Below are 21,780 nucleotides of genomic sequence, written 5' to 3'. Positions count from 1 at the left end.
CTGTCTTACGAAGGGTTATGTTGCTATGCTAACACTGTCTTCAGGTGAGATGCTCCCTGCTGCGGAAGACCCAAAGCTCTAGAAATCACAGTCTCCCTGAGAAGGAAAACAGCTTCACCGCTCCTGAGAGTGGTGCAGCATGTGTGTCCCTCTCAGCAGGCCAGGACCGTTAACCAGCACAAAAGAGGTATTTCTCTTTATGGAGAACTTTGAACTTGTGCTAAGGGAAGGGTGTCTTGTGTATATCACTGTAAGCAAGGCCTCTGGTGGAGGGGACTTTGAAAATTAATTCATGCCACTGATCTGGTTCTTCCAAGGGTATGAAAGCTGCAATTACATAAGGCCCGATATCATCAGGTCTTTAGTAATTTATCAATTTCTAAGCTCAATTACTTTAATGGATGCATACTGTTATTGGTTAATATTTCCTATTTAATTATTGATCACACTTGTTACAGGATTGTTAACCACTCATTCCAGGAATACAAGAAGTGACAAAATCAAAATACTGAAAACTTGCTTAAACACCTCCTGCACATCAGTGATTACCGATAGGTGGCTAAATGAACAAAGGTTACACATTATTTAGAAAGGAAGACGTGGGGCCAGGCCCTTCATTCAACCCAGGAATCTCTAGACAGAATAAAAATACTGAGTCTAGGAAAACTGCCAGCTAGATAGATGTGTTACCTTTTATTTGAATTTGATTCAGACAAACAGGCAAATAAACCCATTTAATTTATTCTCAGATGTAAGTGGGAATACACCAAAATACTGTGTGTTACTCTCTAGAAGTACTTCATTCTGTGCTTTTTTTTTGCTATTTTAACCCCTTCGCTATTTCACAAAACAGTGATTAAATAGTAGAACTACATAGTTGGGCAAATCGTCGTTGGTATTTTGAAATGTTTGCAAACTTATATAAGCCCAGTAAATTGACAGTAGGTAATCCCTACCTGCCACAGTCTTATTTACTCAGTTTTTCACCAGCCCCTGAGAATTATTTCTTAAGCCAGAGAACCTGTGGCATAATTATGTATGGTCTTACATCACTGTGTGTCTCAAAGCTGAAGTCAACCATAAAATTAGCTTAAGACAATCTTTTTATTACTAAATTGAAAGAGCTGAAAGAAAGATATGGCTGACAGGGCTCACATCTTTTGTTAGGCTGCAAGTTAGAAAACAAAGTCCATTTCACTGGGAGATTTTGCCAATACCATGTGCTGTGTCAACAAAGGGTAGCCACTAGGTGATTTGTGTCATCTGCTGGCCTAGTCATATCCTCAGATGTCATCAAAAGTGAAATCCTACTATGTTTTCAGCATGTGATGACGCTTACTGTAGAGATCTACCCTCCTAACCCAAAACCGACCATAAATTCAACTAAAATAAATGGAATATTTTGAAAGGAACAAGTCTAGAACTCTAAATATTTTTTTAATTTTTTTTTTTTTTCAAAAGACTATGTGATTGCAATACAACGCAAGGACAGGAAGAAGATCATCCCCTTACCAATAACTCTATATACTGAGATGAAGACCAGAGTCAACAGAATAAAAGCTGAATTCCAAGTCCAGATATCTGGATTTACAGCTGAAATTCCCAGGAACATGAAGATAATAGTTTCTGCTCCACTGGCCAGCATTTTCATGGTATATCTTACAGTTGTAGAAGATTGTTCAGAGATGTTTGCCTTGACATATTTCTGACAGCAGATGCCACAGAAAGTTATCCTAGAAAAAAAAAAAGCAATAGCTCAGAAAATATTTGTTGTAATATTTAATATTATTTCCATCTGTCTGTCACATAGTGATAAAACCCCACCATTAATTCCTAAAAAAAATACACTCAGGAGTCATTGTGGTCATTTTTACCTAGTCTAATCTAGGCAAAAAGCATATCTCAAATATTCATCCTGATGTGACTCCAAGAGGTCTGAAGACAGCATTTAATTAGATCATAACAAACCTTAATTCTCTTCAGATTACTGTACTGCTTTACATGCAAAATTTTAAATCTTCTTTACATTAGACATAATCTTAAATTACTGATCTGTTTGCAGTAAAATTTTCAGATCTTGACTATACTCACTGCAGCATCTACAAACATGACAAGCAAAACTGAGAAGAAAGATATGTCAGAAATCAACAGATACTAAAAGAAGAAAGATCACAGAGCCAAAACAGGCAAGATTCAGGCAAATCTTAACGGGCCAGTCAAGACAGTGAGAGCAGAAAATAATGGAAATTCACATAATGCTTTAGAAAAATATTGTTTTAATTACAAATTATAGGGAAAGATGTCATTAAAAATGGACAACTGTTAGTTATTGAAGTAGTATTAATCACAAAGAGGAAAGAGTCGAGTGTATTTTGCAAAGGAAGTTCTCATGTTGCACAGCAGATACTGGGAAACTTGCATTCCTTTTCAAGGCTGAATGACAGTATTTGCAAACTATAATCTACTGCAGCGTGAAGATCGTAATATTCAGCATAAGCTTCATGACTGTCATATTCTATAGCTGTCCTTATATAATTTACTTCTTTCTTTTCAATGTTTTTAAAAACCATATTCCTTTCTCAGCCCCTTCACAGGCAGTAATAAAAAGAGACTTACGCAAGGATAGCAGAAAGAGAAAGCATCTCTGCTGTGAGGTAGGACAGGTAGGAAATGATAAACACAAATCCCGGTTCAATGATTCTCACGTGCTTGGTGAAACGACTGACCAATGAGAGCAGGAATGCAAAGAAAATGCCAACCAGTGTCCCCCCCAAGCTCACCACAAAGAATGACACTGAAAAACAAAACCAAACACAACTTAAATGGTAGAAACATAAGGGTGTGAAGTAGTCCTCTTCTATTGCATGGCCAGCAAATCAGGGAAAATTCTGGAGGACACATCAAAAATTATTTCTAAAATGTAACAAGATTAATTGCTTTGGACCCCTTGGTATGCGAATGCAGCATTCTGTAGAAAAAACAAGTTTACTTTCTGTAAAGCCTCACCATTTTAGGCGTATTCAAAACCCACTACATTTCTTTGAACCACTTTTTTCCCATGTTCTGTAAAGAAATGCTTTTCCAAACCCATGTTATAGAATATGCCAAAGTCACCGGTAAAACCTTGATTCATAAGATAATGTAGTATCATGTCATGCTTGGAATGGGAAATAGTGACTAAATTTTTAGGTAAATAACATTTTTTGGTTGTCACTGGCAAAAATTACTTGATGGCAATCAGTGATAAGGAGTGAGAATGCCCATACGCAATCTCAACTTTCCTGGAATGCAGGGAAAGCGTAGGCTGAAACTAAGGACATGCTATAAAATACAAATAAAAGATGCAGAGCTGTCAAGTTTGGTGGTCTCAACAACTGAACTCCACATCTGTTGAGCCTCCTCAAAACAAAACAAATCTGGTTAAGTTTCCTGAATATTCAGAAATATTCACTTATATATATTCTTAAGATGTTCGTCTATGCCACAGGAGTGTGGGAATATGAGTGACAAGGGAAAGGGCTGAAAAATAACAGTTACTGATAGCATAATCATAATATTTTGTTTAAAAGTCTGCATATATATATACATATATATCAATGATGCGATACAGAATTCAATTCTACGCACCTATGCCTTTGACACATTCAATTCCCGTCACATTCTCTGGACCTATTGTAACAAAAGATTCAAACACATTGTACAGCACCTGAAAAGAAAAGTAGACTAACTTAATATTTGCTCCTGAATTAAGCCTATTAATACAGTCTCATTATGGGCCCCAACATTATGAATTCTGAAATTACATGTGACTGAGGGAAATTCTATGTGGAGGGAGAAGATTTTGCAGATTTTTTAATTTTTCAAATGAAAAAAATGCAGTGGAGCAAGAAGAAACAAAAATTCTTTAAAAGGCAACTTTCCATTTTTTATTTCAATATGATGTCTATAAGAAGCATGGATATATCTTAACGTTTTTTCTAAATCACTTCTTACTCTAAAATCCAGGTGTTTGGCAGATTTATTTAATTGGCTGTATAAGATAAATAAGATATTTAATAAGATGCTAATAATAAGATATTGGATTGGAATAGGTTGAACATATGCAAAATAAGTTGAACATAGAAGAGAATAAACTATAATAATTGTACTAAAGCTTTTAAAATAATTAACTAACAGTGATAGCGCTGAAAGTAAAGAATTCATCTTATTCATCCCCCTGCCTAAGGAGGTTTGTATGAGCATCATTCTTGACACATGCCTGTCTAACCTATTCTTAATTCCTCCAGTGATGGAGGGGAGCTTTACTATGGCTTTCTCAGCTTTCTTTGTTGCAGCTAAGCTGGTTAATTCTTACCATGTTTACCCCAGTGATGGGGTAAATTTTACACATTCACATTTAAAGAATGCTACATCATCCACTTTCATTTATCCTCCAGTTTGTCTTTTTCAAGGCGAGAACTCCAGTTGTTTCAAACTTTTTCTTGGGCTCCGCTTTCTGACTCTTGGTCATGCTTACTCTTCTCTTCTGGATTTTCTTCAACAAACAATCAAACTTTCTTTTATTTGTGGAGTGAGTGCTTATATTCAATTCACAGTAAAAAAACTCCTTTCCTTCTGAAAGCCAGTGATGTTGATCCTTGAGTTCATCGGGGTTTTACTTTAATATTTTTTTCTGGTAATACCCCAAAAGTACTAATGAGACTGATATCTAACGGCAATTAGGTTTCTCCGGAGGCCCTAAACGGCATTTTCAAATTCATGGGAACAGATAGGCTGCTGCCAGTGACCTTGCAGTGCCTTGCTGCCTTGGTTACAAAAAATTTAGTCACTGAGCCTTGTGAACACGTCTTACCCTCCTTTGAAGATATGCAGGAGCAGGAATAGATGATCCAAGAAGAGAACTGAAGCTCTATAGTAACTCGGTTACATATCATCTTTCTACCAGGATTTCCTGGTCCCTGCCCACTAGCACTGCACTACAAAACCCCTGACTATCCACTCTGAGAAAAACTTTATGTGAAAAGAAAGGGTGTTTCAGTCAAAATTAAAAAATCAGTAGAAATTTGGGATTGTTTTAATTCCTCTAAAGTCTATTTAGTTTTTCTTTTCTTTCTAAATGAAAAAAAAAGCAAACAAAAAACCAAACCAGAAATTAACATTACCAGAAAAACCCAAATCAAATCAGAAATTTTCTACCCACAGTTCTTCCCAAATTGGTTTTTTGTTTTATATCTGTTTGATAAACATCTGACTGAAGTAAAAGAGAGGGAACAGGCGTAAGAGCTTTGGCGAGTATTCTCTCACTGTCTATATACCTGAGGTACGCATATAAAATATGGGCTTAATGAAATACGCAGAAAAGAGTACGTGCATTAAAAAACAACAGCAAAGAAAGGCTTAAAATCCCTGGAACTAATTTCAGGAAGTCGTGAAAGCCGTACTTGAGCAGCAAAAGCAAATAAAACATACACACTTGAAACTTCATCCGTCCTCACGCTCATCCAACCCAGGACTGTATATTTTTATGTCACTTACAGGTTCCAAATAGCTGTCATGCTCAAACACTTAATCTTTGTTTGTAAGCAAGACAGAGAATACTATGAGCTACACTACACTAGCCCATGAGTAGATTTGCACAGTCGATACAGTAATTCATTTAAGTGAAAAATACTCTTCAGAGGAAACCCTCTAGAGTTTGGGTGACTTTGGGATATATTCTTTACGTACCACAGTTACAGCATCATTCAGAAGCGATTCTCCAAAAACAATGATGAATAGGACTTCATTGACATGGACTTCTTCAAACACTGCCAGAACAGCTACAGGATCCACAGCAGCAATTAAGCTGCCGAACAGGAGGAAGTCCAGCAGTCCAGTATTCAGTTGCCCTTCAAAAACAGAGCAAACAAAGTATAAGCAGAGTCAGCTCTGTATTATCTATAGCAATGATAGCCTGTGATATTACAGATAATGCAAAATCCTTTAACATAGGGATCCTAAGACATCAACCGGAAAGCATGGCACAGAAACTACTTCACAAGTTCTGCATTGTGTCACCTTGCATCCTACAAGGTTTGTTGGGTCCAGCATGGGCCCATGTGGATCAGATTTGATTCTGGGAGCAGTACCCTCCCGTTCTTATGGCAAGGCACTTGACATAAATATTTTCAGATCTAAACTGGCTTTGTATTTGTGTGTCGTATACTTTATCTAACTTGAGTAAAATATCTCAGGATAAATGAGAACTGACAAGATGGTAAGAGGAATATCCCGGTACTCCTGAGGTAAATGTTCCAAAACACTTCATGCCACAGGCAAAATTTGACTCTTGGTCACTAAGAACTCCTACAGTGGGGCTAAACTGCACTCAGCGCAGTAAAACACCACTTGTGGCCTCCATATTCAAGTAGATGTTCATTGATAGTGCAGTTAAGCCATTCATTCCCAAATTATGATTCATGAGGCCACTGTTAAATTGTTCACAAGTGGACCATAAATATAGGCGAAGGACTAAAATGTACCTCAACATGTTTGTGTTGTAGCCCCTCAAGAATTTTGGCAATGATTTCAAAAGCTTTGGAACTACAAAATTCTGGTGGCCAAGTAACCCAGTATTTATGTAATGATTTAAATCTTCTTTTAGTTATTAGGATTATTTTTTTTCTCATTTATGCAAACAGACTGAGACAAGCATCACTATCGTTTTAAGAGTAACAGTAAAGGGAGAGCCACAAAGATGGCTTTGCTCAGCTTCCTAAATATCTTGCAAAATTTACCCTCTTCATGCAATCAAGAGTGGTATTGCAGTCACTTTTTCTGGGGAACAGATTTTTGAAAGGGGAGAGAGCAAAGTTCCCTTTGTATTTATTAATGGATGGAGGAGGAAGCAAGATTCATTAAAAGGTGATGAAACCAAACATTATATGAGGAAGAGCAAAGAAGGAATATGTTGAGAGGTCATTCATTAGCACATGGTGCCCATGCCCAAAATTAATCGACAGTTGTATCAGGCATGATTTCTACAGGTGAGGGAGAAATCCATCTTATTAAATTATTTGGAAGCGTGAGTCAGAAAATGACAGTCTGTAGCTGTAGTCAAAGGTTCAATATTGCCAGTAATGTACTTCCAGAACACGGCCACTCCTCTAGCAAGAACTCTTATGAGATAATTTTTCAAATCCAGAACGTTTAGTGCTTGGAAGGCAATTGAAACAGAAACTAGATTCCAAATATTTTTTGATAAAAAGTGGCATGGGTATGTTTACTCAAGAGAAGGACACTTAGGGACAGAAGTAGACAACACCCTGTTGTCTATGACGAGGGCCAATAATCTGGGGGAGCTGCAGAAGTACATACTCTCTTAGCTGCTGCCTGCCAACCAGAGCATCTACAATGTTCTCCGTACAGTTTATAGCGACCTTGGTAAGGCCCTGAAAAGATAAATTGATAGTTTGCACAGACATATAACTATATTTTCAAAAAGAGAAATAGTCTTGTTCACTCTTGGACCTATTGGGCTGTGAATGAGGGCTGAATCTATCAGGTTTAGTGTGAGAGAGAGATTGAAGCAGAGAGCTGAAGTCTGTGCCAAAAATTCTGAGAACAGCCTTGAACCTGAATCTAAATAAGGGTTCCATCAAATGTTGTCCTTCTCTGCCATGCTTAAGGAGGGAACAAGCCCAATGACAATAACTATCAGATACCAGGGTACAATAGAACATGAGCTTTTAGAATAAATTGACTCACTGAGATTGCTTATCTTTTTTATATGTTACCAATTATAATCATTGGTACATTCTTTGAAGACTTGCAAAGCTAGTGAGCAAATATTTATGGAAAGGTTAGGACACATCCATAATTCCTACAAAGCAGTGCCAAGAGGCATAACATTTCTAAATCAGACTTTTCTATAGACTAATAATGCAAGATATTTCCAAGCGATACATGACCATTGCTTCGTCCAGCTCAACAGATTCTGGAGCGACTAGCTGCCAGCAGTAACAGCTGAGCAAGGTAAGTTTGCTGGGACCAGTTTAAGACTTCTACACATACTCAGCCTGTTGTCGCTATGACCTAGATTGTACAGGAAAAAATTTTCTAAGCATTGGTCACAGCCACAATTATTCCACAGAGAAGTGCTGCATGCGTTAGTTCTCAAGGAGATGGTGAACATTCAGGTGAAACCAGCCAGGAAGATTTAGGATTAGGTACTTCTTCCTATTCTGTGAAAGCAGACTGTTATGGCTGTTAGTTAATAGTTAAGGTGCTGATCTTTTAATTTCACTTCTAAAGAAGGATTTCTTTGTTATTATCACCATCTCTCTTTTTCTTCTGCAAATTATAATATCTATAAAGATATTGAATGCAAACAATGAGCTGGTTTTATGTTTACTTATTAGAAAATCTGTGTAATCCAATTTGGATTATGCACTCTTATATTGATGGACAACACTACAGGCCCATTCAACGGTAAAATTGGAAGTAATTTATTTTTAGTTCATCTTAGTCTGTAGCGGATATACATTCCTACATATAATGACATTACTTTTAGCATTATTACTCCAGTTGTAGAAAAGTGAGGAAGAAACAGTTATACGCCACAGAGCTTCAACCAGAGGCTGCTCGGCGTTCTCCTATCTTCAGCAAGTAACAACAGCAAGGCCTTTCACAAAGTGTGGTGCTAGATCTTGCTGACATCTTGGAGGTCAACACAATGTATTTAGTGGATTAATAAGTATGTGTCATGTGGATATTTTAAAGTCCTACTTAGCTTTGCTGGAGAATGACATAGTTTGAATCGGGGACAGGCTTCTCTGGCCTTTTCCATAGCTGAAATTAGAACTCTAGTAGGTTATAATATGACTTGATGGTAAATACAGGTCCTCACAGTATACCAATTAGTGCTCATTCTAAACATTTAAATTCAGCAGGCGTGACGGTTTATTGTTTGCTTTTGTTAACATCCCTATTTTTCAGCTTGCAGAGCTTTAGCTGTGACCTGTGGTAGGGGCTGATTCTCCTGTTTAGCTGTAAGCTCAGAGTGCTAGTATATACTGTCGCTGAAAGATTTGCATATGATGAAGTAAAACATGTAGCCATCAAATGCAGCTTTTACAGTTAGTCAAAAATTGTTTATGGGTTGGAGAGCAAGAGATAAATTTTCACTTAATAAAGTTTTTTGGAAAATACTTGGCTTTTCCATTTCATATGTCACAAAGAGCTCAATGCTTTTACTATAATGATTTTTATCAACATATTTTTTAAAATAATTATCGTTCATTATATTTCCCAGAACAGGATGACAATAAAATATTTTTCGTCATATTTTTCACTCAGAAATTCTTCCAAGGAGCTTGGATATTTAAAGAAAGAAATCCTTGTCCAATCAGTTGCATTAACAACTTTTGTCACCTTTTTTGTTCCTGAAAACCTGTGTTTAACTATAAATTTGAAATTGTCGATGCAATATTTTGTGCCTACAGGCCAAAAGCACATATAACATCTTAACTTCCTATAAAAGTCAATAGTGTCTGCATCTGAGCTGTCACCTCTGTATCTTCTAAAGAAAAGTTGTTACTTATAAAATGTGAGTTATAGTAAGCTAAATATCTAAAATATAAGCTAAACCTATGTGCTGGCTTTGTCTGGGTTAGAGTTAATTTTCTTACTAGCAGCTGCTATAGTGCTGTGTCTTGGATTTAGGATGAGAATAATGTTGATAACACATTAATATTTTAGTTGTTGCTAAGTTAAGTCAAGGACTTACAGCTTCTCCTACTGGCCTGCCAACAAGAAGGCGGGGGGCAGCCAGGAACCTGGGAGGGGACACAGCTGGGACAACTGACCAAAGGGATATCCCGTACCACATAATCACAGAATCACAGAATCTTAGTGGTTGGAAGGGACCTTTGAGATCATCGAGTCCAACCACATTAAAAAAAAAAACAAACACACAAACAAACAAAAAAACACAACACACAACACACAACACCAACCAAACAACAACCCCCCCCAAAAAAGAAGAAAAAAAAAAAAAAAAAAAAAAAAAAAGCACCCACCAACTAAACCCCACACCCACAACCTCACACACAACACCCCACCACAAACCAACAATCCCAGGCACTAGAGCATGCCCTGAAGAGCCACGTCTACACGTTTCTTAAATACCTCCAGGGATGGTGACTCCACCACCTCCCTGGGCAGGCTGTTCCAGTGCTTGACTACTCTTTCAGTAAAGTAATTCTTCCTAATATCTAATCTAAACCTCCCTTGCCGCAACTTCAGACCATTTCCTCTGGTCCTGTCATTATTCCCTTGGGAGAAGAGGCCAACCCCCGCCTCTCTACAGTTTCCTTTCAGGTAGTTGTAGAGGGCAATGAGGTCTCCCCTCAGCCTCCTCTCCTCCAAACTAAACATGCCCAGTTCCCTCAGCCTCTCCTCATAGGACTTGTTCTCCAGACCCCTCACCAGCTTGGTGGCTCTCCTCTGGACACGCTCCAGCAGCTCAATGTCCTTCCTGTAGTGAGGGGCCCAAAACTGAACACAGTACTCGAGGTGAGGCCTCACCAGTGCCAAGTACAGAGGCACGATGACTTCCCTGCTCCTGCTGGCCACGCTATTCCTGATACAAGCCAGGATGCCGTTGGCCTTCTTGGCTGCCTGGGCACACTGCTGGCTCATGTTAAGCCGGCTGTCCACTAACACTCCCAGGTCCTTTTCTGCCGGGCAGCTTTCCAGCCACTCTTCCCCAAGCCTGTAGCATTGCTTGGGGTTGTTGTGGCCGAAATGCAGAACCCGGCACTTGGCCTTATTAAACCTCATCCCATTGGCCTTGGCCCATTGGTCCAACCTGTCCAGGTCCCTCTGTAGAGCCTGCCGACCCTCAAGCAGATCAACACTCCCACCTAGCTTGGTGTCATCTGCAAACTTACTGAGGGTGCACTCAATCCCCTTATCTAGATCATCAATGAAGATATTGAACGAGACTGGCCCCAAAACTGAGCCCTGAGGGACACCACTGATGACCGGCCGCCAACCAGATTTTGCTCCATTAATCACAACTCGCTGGGCACGGCCATCCAGCCAGTTTTTTATCCAGCGGAGGGTACACTTGTCTATGCCATGATTCTCCAGTTTCTCCAGGAGAATGCTGTGAGGGACGGTGTCGAAGGCCTTACCAAAGTCCAGGTAGACAACATCCACAGCCTTCCCCTCATCGAGAAAGCGGGTCACATGGTCATAGAAAGAGATCAAGTTGGTCAGGCAGGACCTCCCTCTCATAAACCCATGCTGGCTGGCCCTGATCCCTTGGCTGCCCTGCACGTGCCTTGAGAGCTCACTCAGGATGATCCTCTCCATGATCTTTCCCGGTACTGAGGTCAGGCTGACAGGCCTGTAGTTTCCAGGATCCTCCTTCCGGCCCTTCTTGTAGATGGGCGTCACATTGGCCACCCTCCAGTCATCTGGCACCTCTCCTGTTGACCAGGATTGTTGATAAATAATGGAGAGAGGCTTGGTGAGCTCTCCTGCCAGCTCCCTGAGAACCTTTGGGTGAATGCCATCCGGCCCCATAGACTTATGCGTGTCCAGGTGCATAAGCAAATCATTAACTACTTCCTCCTGGATTACAGGGGAGTTGTTCTGTTCTCCATTCTTATCTTCCAGCCCAAGAAGCTGGGGCATGTTCACATAACAACATGTTCAGCATATAAAGTTGGGGGAAGATGGAAGAGGAGGACATTTGGAGCAATGGTGTTTGTCTTCCGAAGTAATAGTTACATGTGGTGGAGCCCTGCTTTCTTGGAGATGGCTGAGAACCTGCCTGTCAATGGGAAGCAGGGAATGAATTCCTTGTTTTCCTTAGTTTGCGTGCGCAGCTTTTGCTTTACTTAATAAACTGTCTTCATCTCAACGCATGAGTTCTCTCACTTTTACTCTTCTGACTCTCCCTGGGCAGTGCTTAGTTGCCAGCTGCAGTTAAACCACAACAGTCCATCACAGATGTCTATATTACAAACAGCCAGTTATGTAAGATGTGTCTCATATGAACAAGTCTGTGGTCTATTTCTTTCAGACTGGCATTTTCAAATAAGGTCAACACAGGTTTCCCTTAAAATGGATGGAACAGAAATCCCAATCTTACACTCAGTTTCAAAGAATCTAGCCCTGGATTCTGCTCCTTCCCTGTGCTGGACAATGGGAGCAAGTTTTGAGGCTGGAAAACTCTTGTTATCTTCCGTAATAATCAGCTAATACTTTCACTCTTCATCACAAAAATGTTCTCTGCAACATCTGCAACTTCTGACATTTGAGGCACTTTTTTAATCTGGACTGAAAAGGAGGTCTGTGGTAAATTTCTCAGTCAATTTTGCACCACTGTGGTTAGAGAACAGGCCCACGACTAGCTGTTGAGCCCTTCATACAACACCACATACCCCTTGCAATCTTGGAGCCGCTCACTCAATCCAAAGTCTCAGCACTGGTCACCAAGAGCAAGTGGGCAGAGGGCACAGCACGCCGTACCCGTGCTGCCCTCAGCAGCACTCAGGTGTGCCCTGTAAATACTTTCTAGAACTCACTAACCTAAGACAGTTTTGTCCCAGAAGTGCTTGTGAACTTCTTCGGTACAGAAACTAAAAAAAGCACAGCTAGGATGTCTGTTTCAAAATACATGCAATCCACATACAATGTGAATTTTTGTTCTTCAGGTGGCAGTACGTCTCTCATGTGCACACCACACCGGCTGAGGAGATTAAGAATTGCTGTTCTGTGACTCTTCTAGCAGCCCCATGCCCTTATATTGTCGTATAACTAAGAATGAGCACATCTTAAATGTGTACTTGGCTCTCTAAGTCTTCAGTTACAATTTCCAGCCTCAGGAGATAAAATAGAGATGTGTCATGCCTACATACTCACTCAGCAACCATTGCTTACTGAATATTAAAGCTGACGGAAGGAAGACAGTTCCATTTCACAATAACTTTGAAGGTTTCTATCACAGTAGAAAGAAACAACCCCTTCAGAGTGTGTTTTTGTCCAGATGTCCATTAGCAGAATGAATCCTGAGCTTTATCCTGAGAATGTATGCAAACATTTAGACCAGAGAAATATAAGACACCAGTTCAATTCCCTTTTGGGCTTGTTTCAGAGAAGATTTCTCAGATAATTCTTAAATTTGGTAAAGGTATTACAAATTGTTCCCGTTAAAATTAGATTTTTCTGCTGAAACGAGTTGTTAAGTTTTAAAGTATCACCCAGCTGGAATACAGTAGCATTCACAGTTGTGCCTTCACAGATCAAACTTACCCATTATTCCTGTCTGATAGACACCATAGAGAGATAAACCAGTTGTGGCAGCATTCCAGACTGTCCCAATGACTGCATACAAAAGGATGGAACCAAGATTTCCAAAGAACAATCTATTTGGCATGAAATATCCAGCATCCAAAACAATGGGGGGCAGCAGATAGAAGAAAAACACAGTCGGTGTAAGGGTGAAGGAGGCAATGTGGTCTGCTGCCCATACGATGCCACCAAGGAGGAGACCAAGAACAATCAGTAGAGCACTCTCTGGAACCACCCGAGTGACTTTGTTGGACAAGTGGAAAACTGCAAGGAAAGAGCAAAACAATTTGTCAGAATTGGAATGGAGAAACAATTTGAGCAACAACCATTGCTTTTTGACTTCATGCAAACTTCCTGCTTTCATTGTTATTAGACCCAAAAGCATGCATGGAATGCATAAGATACATACAGTGTCAGAACCCAGCCACTTATAAAATCAAATAAAATTAAAAGGTTGATTTTCAGATTTTATCCAGCGTATTTCAGTTTATATGAAACCAATATTCCATGACATTTAGTTCCTTTATTGGATTATCTTCTCCATACTTTTTAGGGAAAGATGGTCTTCTGTGTAAAGCAGTAAGTGCAAGACTGAAAAGAAATGGTAGAAGTGCTGGAAATGTATGACTTTATGGTTTATTTCTGTATCTAAATATACACCTCTGACCTCCCAACATTTGTCTTTAAGAATGATCGGTGTACTAGCAGGTTTATTGGAGGATGGGAGAAGAATGCTCAAAGAAGAATGAGTTTCAAGATAACTCTTTTTAAATTAATGAAAAATATTGTATGACAATATAGCCTGCAGCAGGAACAGATTCACAGGACACCTTTTTGGGGCCTTTTCCTCAAAATCTCCCTAGTAGGCATTTCAGTTAATTCAGAGGCTTTCTGGAGGAACGGGGGCTTTAATGGTGCCTTTTTCATATATACATATATTCATGAGAACTGGTTCAGCAACTGGCTACTTTCTTTTGTATAAATAGTGTCATACAATCTGTATCTTACAGTAGTATGTCAAATCGATTGATAAAGTTGAACGGTATATGGTATCTATTACAGAAAAGCTTGTAATGGTATGGTGTGGTGTGGTAAGACTATTAAACTAGCCAATAATTAGAGAGAGAGAAAATTACAGAGTGCCATGAGTGAATCTAAAGAGACAGGAAGGTGGCAAGGCCAAGACAGAAAAAATAAATTGTTCAAGATGACAGAAAGATAAGTAAGACTGAAAATATGGGTGGCAACATATATTTATAGTGCACTTGTTAGGTATCAGAAAAAAGAAAAAAAAAAACAACAGAGAGCAGAGAGAAGTCAAGTCTACAAAGAAAGTTGGAACATGAAAAAGGAGGAGGTGGCAAGGGTGTTTGATAACAAGCACAGGTGTTGTAAACGACTTTCTTGGGATTTCTGTGAGCTTTTCCTTCCGTTTATCTTAAATATTGATGTACCTCAGATGGTCTGAACCCTGGCACTTTGTGATGGTGACCCAATAAATGGAATTTTACTCATGTAGCTTGGTGCTGAAAACGTGAGTTTAACTTTAGGAAGAAAATTCTACTAAAAGCCACCAAGTTTCTCCTGTTTGAGCATCAGCCGATTACTGTGTTGAAATTTTTATAATGCTAATGGAAGTTAGCTCAAAACTAGTTTGGACAAGAAGCCATCATTAAGAATTTCAGCCTTTTAAGGTACAGTGGAAGAATCTTTCCCATGACTGTGCAGAGATCTTAGACTAGGTTACTTCACTGAAAGACCATTGTTTTTCCTCCTGGCCAAGTATTTGTCCTAGTCAAACATTTACTAGTTACATTTTAGAGTGTTTTAAGGGACCCGTTCCTCAACCGTCTGTCTTCATCTTGGCTGCATCTACACAAGCAATGTTAGAAGCATCACCCATCATTATAGTAGCACCACAATAAGGTAGTTCCTACTAGTTGTATAACCTCCATGGCCTCATCAGAATAGAAAACATGAGAGGAAAAATGACAGCACCCTGCCTGTACCAACAATGAGCATGAATGTAGTTGTTCCTAAGTGTTTGTAGATAAGATTTGAAAATTAAGCCATGTTAGAACATAGCTTCAGAGTGGGATTAATACAACAGCAATCACACATGCAAGCAAACTGCATTCAGTGAAGCTGGCTAAACCATGCCAGTTCTCTATATCACCTGTGTCATGTAATCAATAGCTGAATAACACTTCAGAGACACAAACACTGGTTTTTCCCAATTAATTTCCTCTCTTTATAATAAAATCCATTGGGCTTGCATTAAAAAAAAAAAAAAAAATTAAGAAAAACAAACTAGCTACTATTTCATGTGTATAAATTGTAGCATTTAAGTTCTCAAAAGTCTCTCCTACTGATCATTCTTAATTCCTTGAATTTCCAGTCAGTGAATTATCAACTAATTTATCACCTCACAGAGTAGGGATTATCTCCTTATCCCTGAAAATGAATGTTGCTGAGCTAGTCTTACTAACCCAAGTCTGTTTTTCCTACTCTTATGTTTGCAGATAAGCTATGACTACAAGTTAAAGTTAAAAATTTCAATAAACCTATGAAGACTTCTCAGAACCAAACATTTGGGAAAAAACTGTTTTCCAGCTAAAAATTCAGATTCTGTACAATTCTTGCCTTTACAACCAAAACCAATTTCTCCCAGTGAGTATTCGGAAGCCAACCTGATTTTGGCTATAACACTGTCTCCTCCTAGAAGTCACATGTTCCCAGCAAATCAGCTGCGTCATATTTATCTGTGCTCCCTTTAAATCCAATTGACTGATTATCTGTACCAGATTTTAATACTATCAGCAACAAATTCTTTTACTCTGTTAGTCTAGGAATGTAGGCTGTAGACAGGAAAGTTATTGCATAAATAGGGCTCTAGAGAAATCTGTCCTTTTTTTGCGTTTGGCCCAAACAAAATCTGAACACCAGACCATATTTGTTTTACAGTAACTGCCTAGCTAACTCTGCAGGCAGATAGTATACAATGCAACTAGCAGGATCCTAGTGTCTGTAAACATAGAAATATGAAAAAGGAAAACACCACAACTGATGAAATTCAATGAAATAACTTTAGACTAAGATGTAATTGGAACCTAGATTGATCTTTTAGTTCATATTTGCACTTACAGTGATTGACTTTTTTTCCCGCTGGCTATATATATAAAATATATTCAATCAAGATTGTGCATTATGAGTAGTTATTACATTCATAGAATTTGATAGAGATAGATTAATTCCAAATTCACTCCTTAATGTTTTCTTTTTTTACAATTCATTATCCTGAAGTTATATCCCTGATACATTCTGAGTGTGTCACGATGTGACATATGATAGTACATTCATTTCATAAAGTTTGCCCTTACTTGCTTAGGAGAGATCCAGAAATAGTCCCTCAAAATGAATTATGTCTCTATGACAAAGTAGAATTGGAAATCTTAATTACATCTAAATGTCTATCATGACTAGGTATTCCACGTGCCAGGAGTAAAATACAATCCAGCAATAACGGACAAGGAGTTTAGTGTAATTCTGTTGTGAAAGAAGGAGAGCATGTAGTGCTGCTCAGGTAAATTACTCTGTGAGGGATCCAGAGATGAAAATAAGTCCGTTTTCACTGCTGTTAATAATGAAAAGTACGTGAATATATTTTAATGAGGCAAAGAGCAAAGAAAAATTGTAGCCAGTCCATGGCATAAAAGAAATAATACTGCACCGGGAAATCTTGTGATCTATAAATTTTAACATTTATAATTTAGAATTCATCTACATATGTCTAGGCACGTATTAGTGAAAAAGTTAAATATATGCCTTCCATCCAGTATATGCAAAACCTGGCTTGAAAGTGGGTTGGACTGACTGGTGAGTAAACTGTGTTTAAATTCAAGCTGAGCATCACTGAGTGAGAAGATTTCTACAAAGTTAAGAAACAATTACATAGTATAAACTTCCTGTGATTTTTTTTCTGACACTTCCTTTGAGATCCAAGAAAAGGGCCTCTGACTTTTAACGTATCTGATGAGGAAGACAAAACAAATTAGCAATCTATGATGTGATGGCTCAAAGAAAGAAATACACTTTAAGAAGTTATTTTTTATCAGCTTTTAAAAACACAGTAACTTAGATTAAATCCTGCAGTGGAATTTACACCATTCAGTGAACTGTTACTTTCTAAGGCCATCTGAGAGAGCTTTGCAAGAAGTGATTCAGCAGAATAATCTTTTTCTCATTCACTAAAGGAAATGGAGACAGAAAGGACTAGTTAAATAGCAAGAATAATAAAGAAGAGATAATGTACAATTCATGCTCAAGTCACTTAATATATGTAGACATACAAAAAATAGTTTTCTGAAGCAGGGTTTTCCCATATTTCGTTCCAAATTATCTCTAACCACACCTGTTTTTTGCTTATCAAGCAAAACATTTCAATGACTTAGTTCTGTAATTTTATGCTTTGTTTCCAGCTGAAACGAACAATTCAAGATATATTTTCCACCTTTTGAAAATACAATGCTGCAAAGATAGAAATCTGAAACTACCTGTTTAATACACTATTAAATTTCAGGATTTATATGGTCATTTCAACACCATCTCAAGTGACTTCAGCTTTGTTAATTTCCATTAACTTTGTTAGCATAAAATCAAGGCCCTGAAAACACTGAAATATTTTTTTCAGATAATATCACTGTCCCAGTAAATCACAAAACCTACTGTACATTCACAGTATGCAACATGCCATCAGAAATATCAAGAGCTGACTTATAATAATGCTAATAATTCTCTGCTGAAGTTTCTTTTCCATGTATCTTTGGATAAAATTCAAGGAATCGCAAAATAATTTAGATTTACTAAAAGATTTTCAACCTCTTTTTTCATACTTACCATTTCCATAGTTCCCATGAAAACATAGATATGAATTTGCAAACATTTCTCAGCTGCTCCTACCAATGCTTGTGACAGGAGTGGGGTCTACCATATGCATTTTTGCTGGTGGGTCGAATATGCACTGATAACATGCTATTAGTCTATTTTTCAGTCTTGACTTTTTATTTTCATTTATAAAGATAAATAAAGCCATGAGTGCTTTTAATTTGAGATCCAAACCTTGATTCTCTGTAACTGGTGAGAACCCCTGCCATTAACCAAAGTAAGAGCAAAACGCTGCAAAATGCTAGGGGATTCTATACATTTACTTTACAGAGATGCAAATACCAGTAGCTCCGAGGCAGTGTATAATCAGGTTCCTATAATGGCATAACATAGAAGCTACTTAAGAGAAGGCATAAATAAATTCCACAAAAGAATAATCTGCCCAAATGGAAAATCTTTCTTCTAAACATCTTCCAGCAGTTGGACTCTGACTGGCAAGCATGAAATTTTCGTTTCTTATCTTATCTACCTGTTCATGTTCTCCTTAGCATTTTAGAGAGGGAATTCTGTTTAAAAACTGTTTATTTTTACCCTTTCTGCAGGTTTGGGTATTTTGTCAGTAATGTCTTCTGCAGACTTACGTTATTACTTTAAAAAAAAAAAAAATCATAAATCTGAAATATATTCCAATAGCACACATGAAAAAATCTGCTGTACCTTGCCTGTATTATAGCTGAAAGTATAATGAAATACCAGTTTGTGAACTAAACTAATCAAGCGTAGTTGGGCAGTAATGCAGTCCAAAAGCCTCTGGAAATTCTGATTATGTTGGTCTACCTGACTAGGAAATGGCCACATTGTCTAAAACAACACAGAGCATACATTTTCAAGAAGGGAGAATTCACTTTGCTTCCACCATCCCTAAAAGGAAAGCATCCCTGGCCACTCTCTTGCTCCATGTCTCCACACATCAGTTGCAGCCAGTTAGCGGATCACAGCTCAGACTAACCAGCTGCATCTGCCGTACCAGGAAAGAAACAGCAGCATTGTAGAAATGCATGATATGGCCTATGCAAGCCCCTGGGCAGAGACTGCAGCATTCATGGTGTAGGAATTGTGTGTAGATGCTGGGGTAGAGAGAACCATGTATTTTCCATCCTTTTTTCCCTGTGTTTTTTTTTTTATCTGCAAACTCCTTTAAAAGGTTATTTTTGGTTCTTAGTGTTAGACAATTTTTTTTCCTTATTAAGCTTATACATAGGAGATCCAGATAACCTGACCTCCCCAACATCAAAAAAGAAGCTGGACAATCACTGTTTTAAAATTACTTCTAACTCTTGGTTTACTAACATTCTCATATAGACACTGATCTTTATCTGCTGCCCCCTCCTGATACTGAGGGCAACGTATGCCGGTTTCATTCTGCTCATCACCTACTCCAGACTAATAGTGGATGTTTCTTAAACAGTACAAACTCCTTAGGAAACTTCACTGGTGCAATTGTTTAGAAAATTACTTAACAATAATGACTCTTAGTGTTTCTCTCTCTACTTTTTTTTTCTCTTTTTCCTTTTTTTTCTTTAAGGAAGGGTGGCTCTCTTCCACTCTTCAGTCACCCTGTCTTCTGTTTGATGGGCAACTTACTTTATACTTCTACATCTGTAATTGCAAATTTCTGCAGAGATTTTGCTACTTGTCCTTAAGTATTTGATGTTAATTGCTATCTATTTCATCTTTTTGTTCAAGAGCACGGTCTTCTGGTAACTCCACTTTTTACTTACTCCACTCTTCTACTAAAAGGAGGTTTTTGATCCAATTTCCTGTGTAATGAAGTTTCCCGTATTTATATTTCTCTTATCTTTTGTTATGGCTCCCTTTAGTTTTCAACAGTCCTGCCCACCTACTAGTTTTCTAATAAGCTTCCTGCACTTCCTATTCTTGATTTCTTTATACTCATATGTCTTTCATTTTCTGCTCCATCCTTGTAACTTTCATTATTTTCACGTCGTGCCAGTTTTGCCTCCCTGTGCATTGACCTCAGTTGTGCTGGATCTCTTTTTTAAGATCTCCTTCATGACTTGATTACGTAAGTTTTCTACCCTTGCCACATTACCAAACGCAACATTTCTTGACTGCATAGCCATAGGCATACCTTCCAACTAATTACAGTTGCTTATGTAGCCTGCACAGAGGATTTAGGAATTCTAATTAGGACCATAAGAAATTGAAGAGCTATTTGGTTGTGTAGCCAGACCCTCCTTATCACACCACCACATTTAATGATCCTCATTTCAGAGGATTTTTGCTCCAGCAAAGCCTATGTGAAGGCACACCAGCAACCCTCATTGCATAGTTGGAGACTTCATTCTGTTTTCTAGCCTGAACTGGTTTATATCCATTTCCCTTCATGACAGTGATATCAATTTTCTCAAATAATTCTTTTTCCCTAATGTTAAATCCTTCATTTCCTATTATATAAGCGCAGAGAGAAACATACTCTCTTTTTGTTGCTTTTCTTTGGTTTGCTAAACTAAGCCACTTATTTTCAGCCTTCACTTCAGCACTCTCTATTTCAACCTGGGTTCACCTTTGTGGACTCAGAGACGTCGGAAATATAGACTGCATTCTGCATGAATCACGGTAGAAGCAGGTCCAACATTAATAATTTCCTATCACAATCTATAGTTTAGCTACAACCTGGTTTCATTATCACATTGGTGACTTACAGTCCTCCTGGACTCACTTCACACAGATGTGTACCTCTCTTCTTCTCATTTGCAGACTCATGTAGAAATTCTTGTCGTTGTTCCCTGAGTGAAACTGCCCTTGGTATTTCTGCATTTCATCCCTTCCCCTAATCCTCAAGATTATATGGGTTTTTTTCTAGTACAATAGCCAGATTTACACGAATACTGAAATGTATTCTATTTCTAGGGAAATGTGTCGTCCGAAATCTTCAGTAAGATACCTCACCTCTTTTTGCAGTGGTAATTTAAAACAAACAAATAAAACAAACAAACAAGCAAAACCCTGCATGAGACTAGTCCAAAAAATTAAACTCTAGTGAATTCCACAAATAACTTTCTTATAGTTTCACACGTTATTTTGTCCTTTCCTTACCCACACAGTAACTGTTCTACCCCTTGCCTTATTAATAGATGAATTTAGGACTAAACCAAGGGGAAAAAAAGTCTTCCATTGTGTTCTCAGAGCAGTTCAGTTGAAGCAAGGATTCAAAGCGTTAGGGAACTGCTTTTCTAGTCTGTCCAGGAAGTGTTTGAGCAGACTCAACATAGCTGAAGCTGATCACTATTTCTTGTATTTACCTTTCTAATCTTTATCAACAAAGTGCACTCTGGGTGTTTTTTTCTGGTCTGGAGACTGATAGTGTATTTTATAGTCCTTTAGATTCTGTTCCGTGGACCTTGCAAGAACGGTATTCTGCAAGTCTTATGAATTCATTTTGCTATTTTGAATTTTTTATATAGAAGTGGTATAAAACCCTTAAGGAAAAAGCTTTTACTAATTTCTTCTAAACAATATTACTTAGCT

At 38.2% G+C, this 21,780-nt stretch overlaps 1 protein-coding gene across 1 annotated transcript in view; it reads right to left on the bottom strand.

Annotated features, from left to right (window-relative positions):
• SLC9A3 (solute carrier family 9 member A3) overlaps nt 1-21,780 on the bottom strand; it is a 54,554-nt gene that overhangs the window by 14,913 nt on the left and 17,861 nt on the right. The window contains exons 2-6 of the mRNA XM_074146314.1: nt 13,306-13,608; nt 5,728-5,888; nt 3,628-3,706; nt 2,617-2,794; nt 1,513-1,733 (exon numbers count right to left, since the gene is read on the bottom strand). Of these exons, the coding sequence (XP_074002415.1) occupies nt 1,513-1,733; nt 2,617-2,794; nt 3,628-3,706; nt 5,728-5,888; nt 13,306-13,608 (942 nt within the window). The remainder of the gene's footprint in view (nt 1-1,512; nt 1,734-2,616; nt 2,795-3,627; nt 3,707-5,727; nt 5,889-13,305; nt 13,609-21,780) is intronic.

The sequence above is a fragment of the Numenius arquata genome, chromosome 4 (genome assembly GCF_964106895.1).
Source record: "Numenius arquata chromosome 4, bNumArq3.hap1.1, whole genome shotgun sequence".
Taxonomy (NCBI): Eukaryota; Metazoa; Chordata; class Aves; order Charadriiformes; family Scolopacidae; genus Numenius; species Numenius arquata.
Note: the sequence above shows the minus strand (reverse complement) of the source record. Positions and strands in the feature narration are given on the sequence as shown.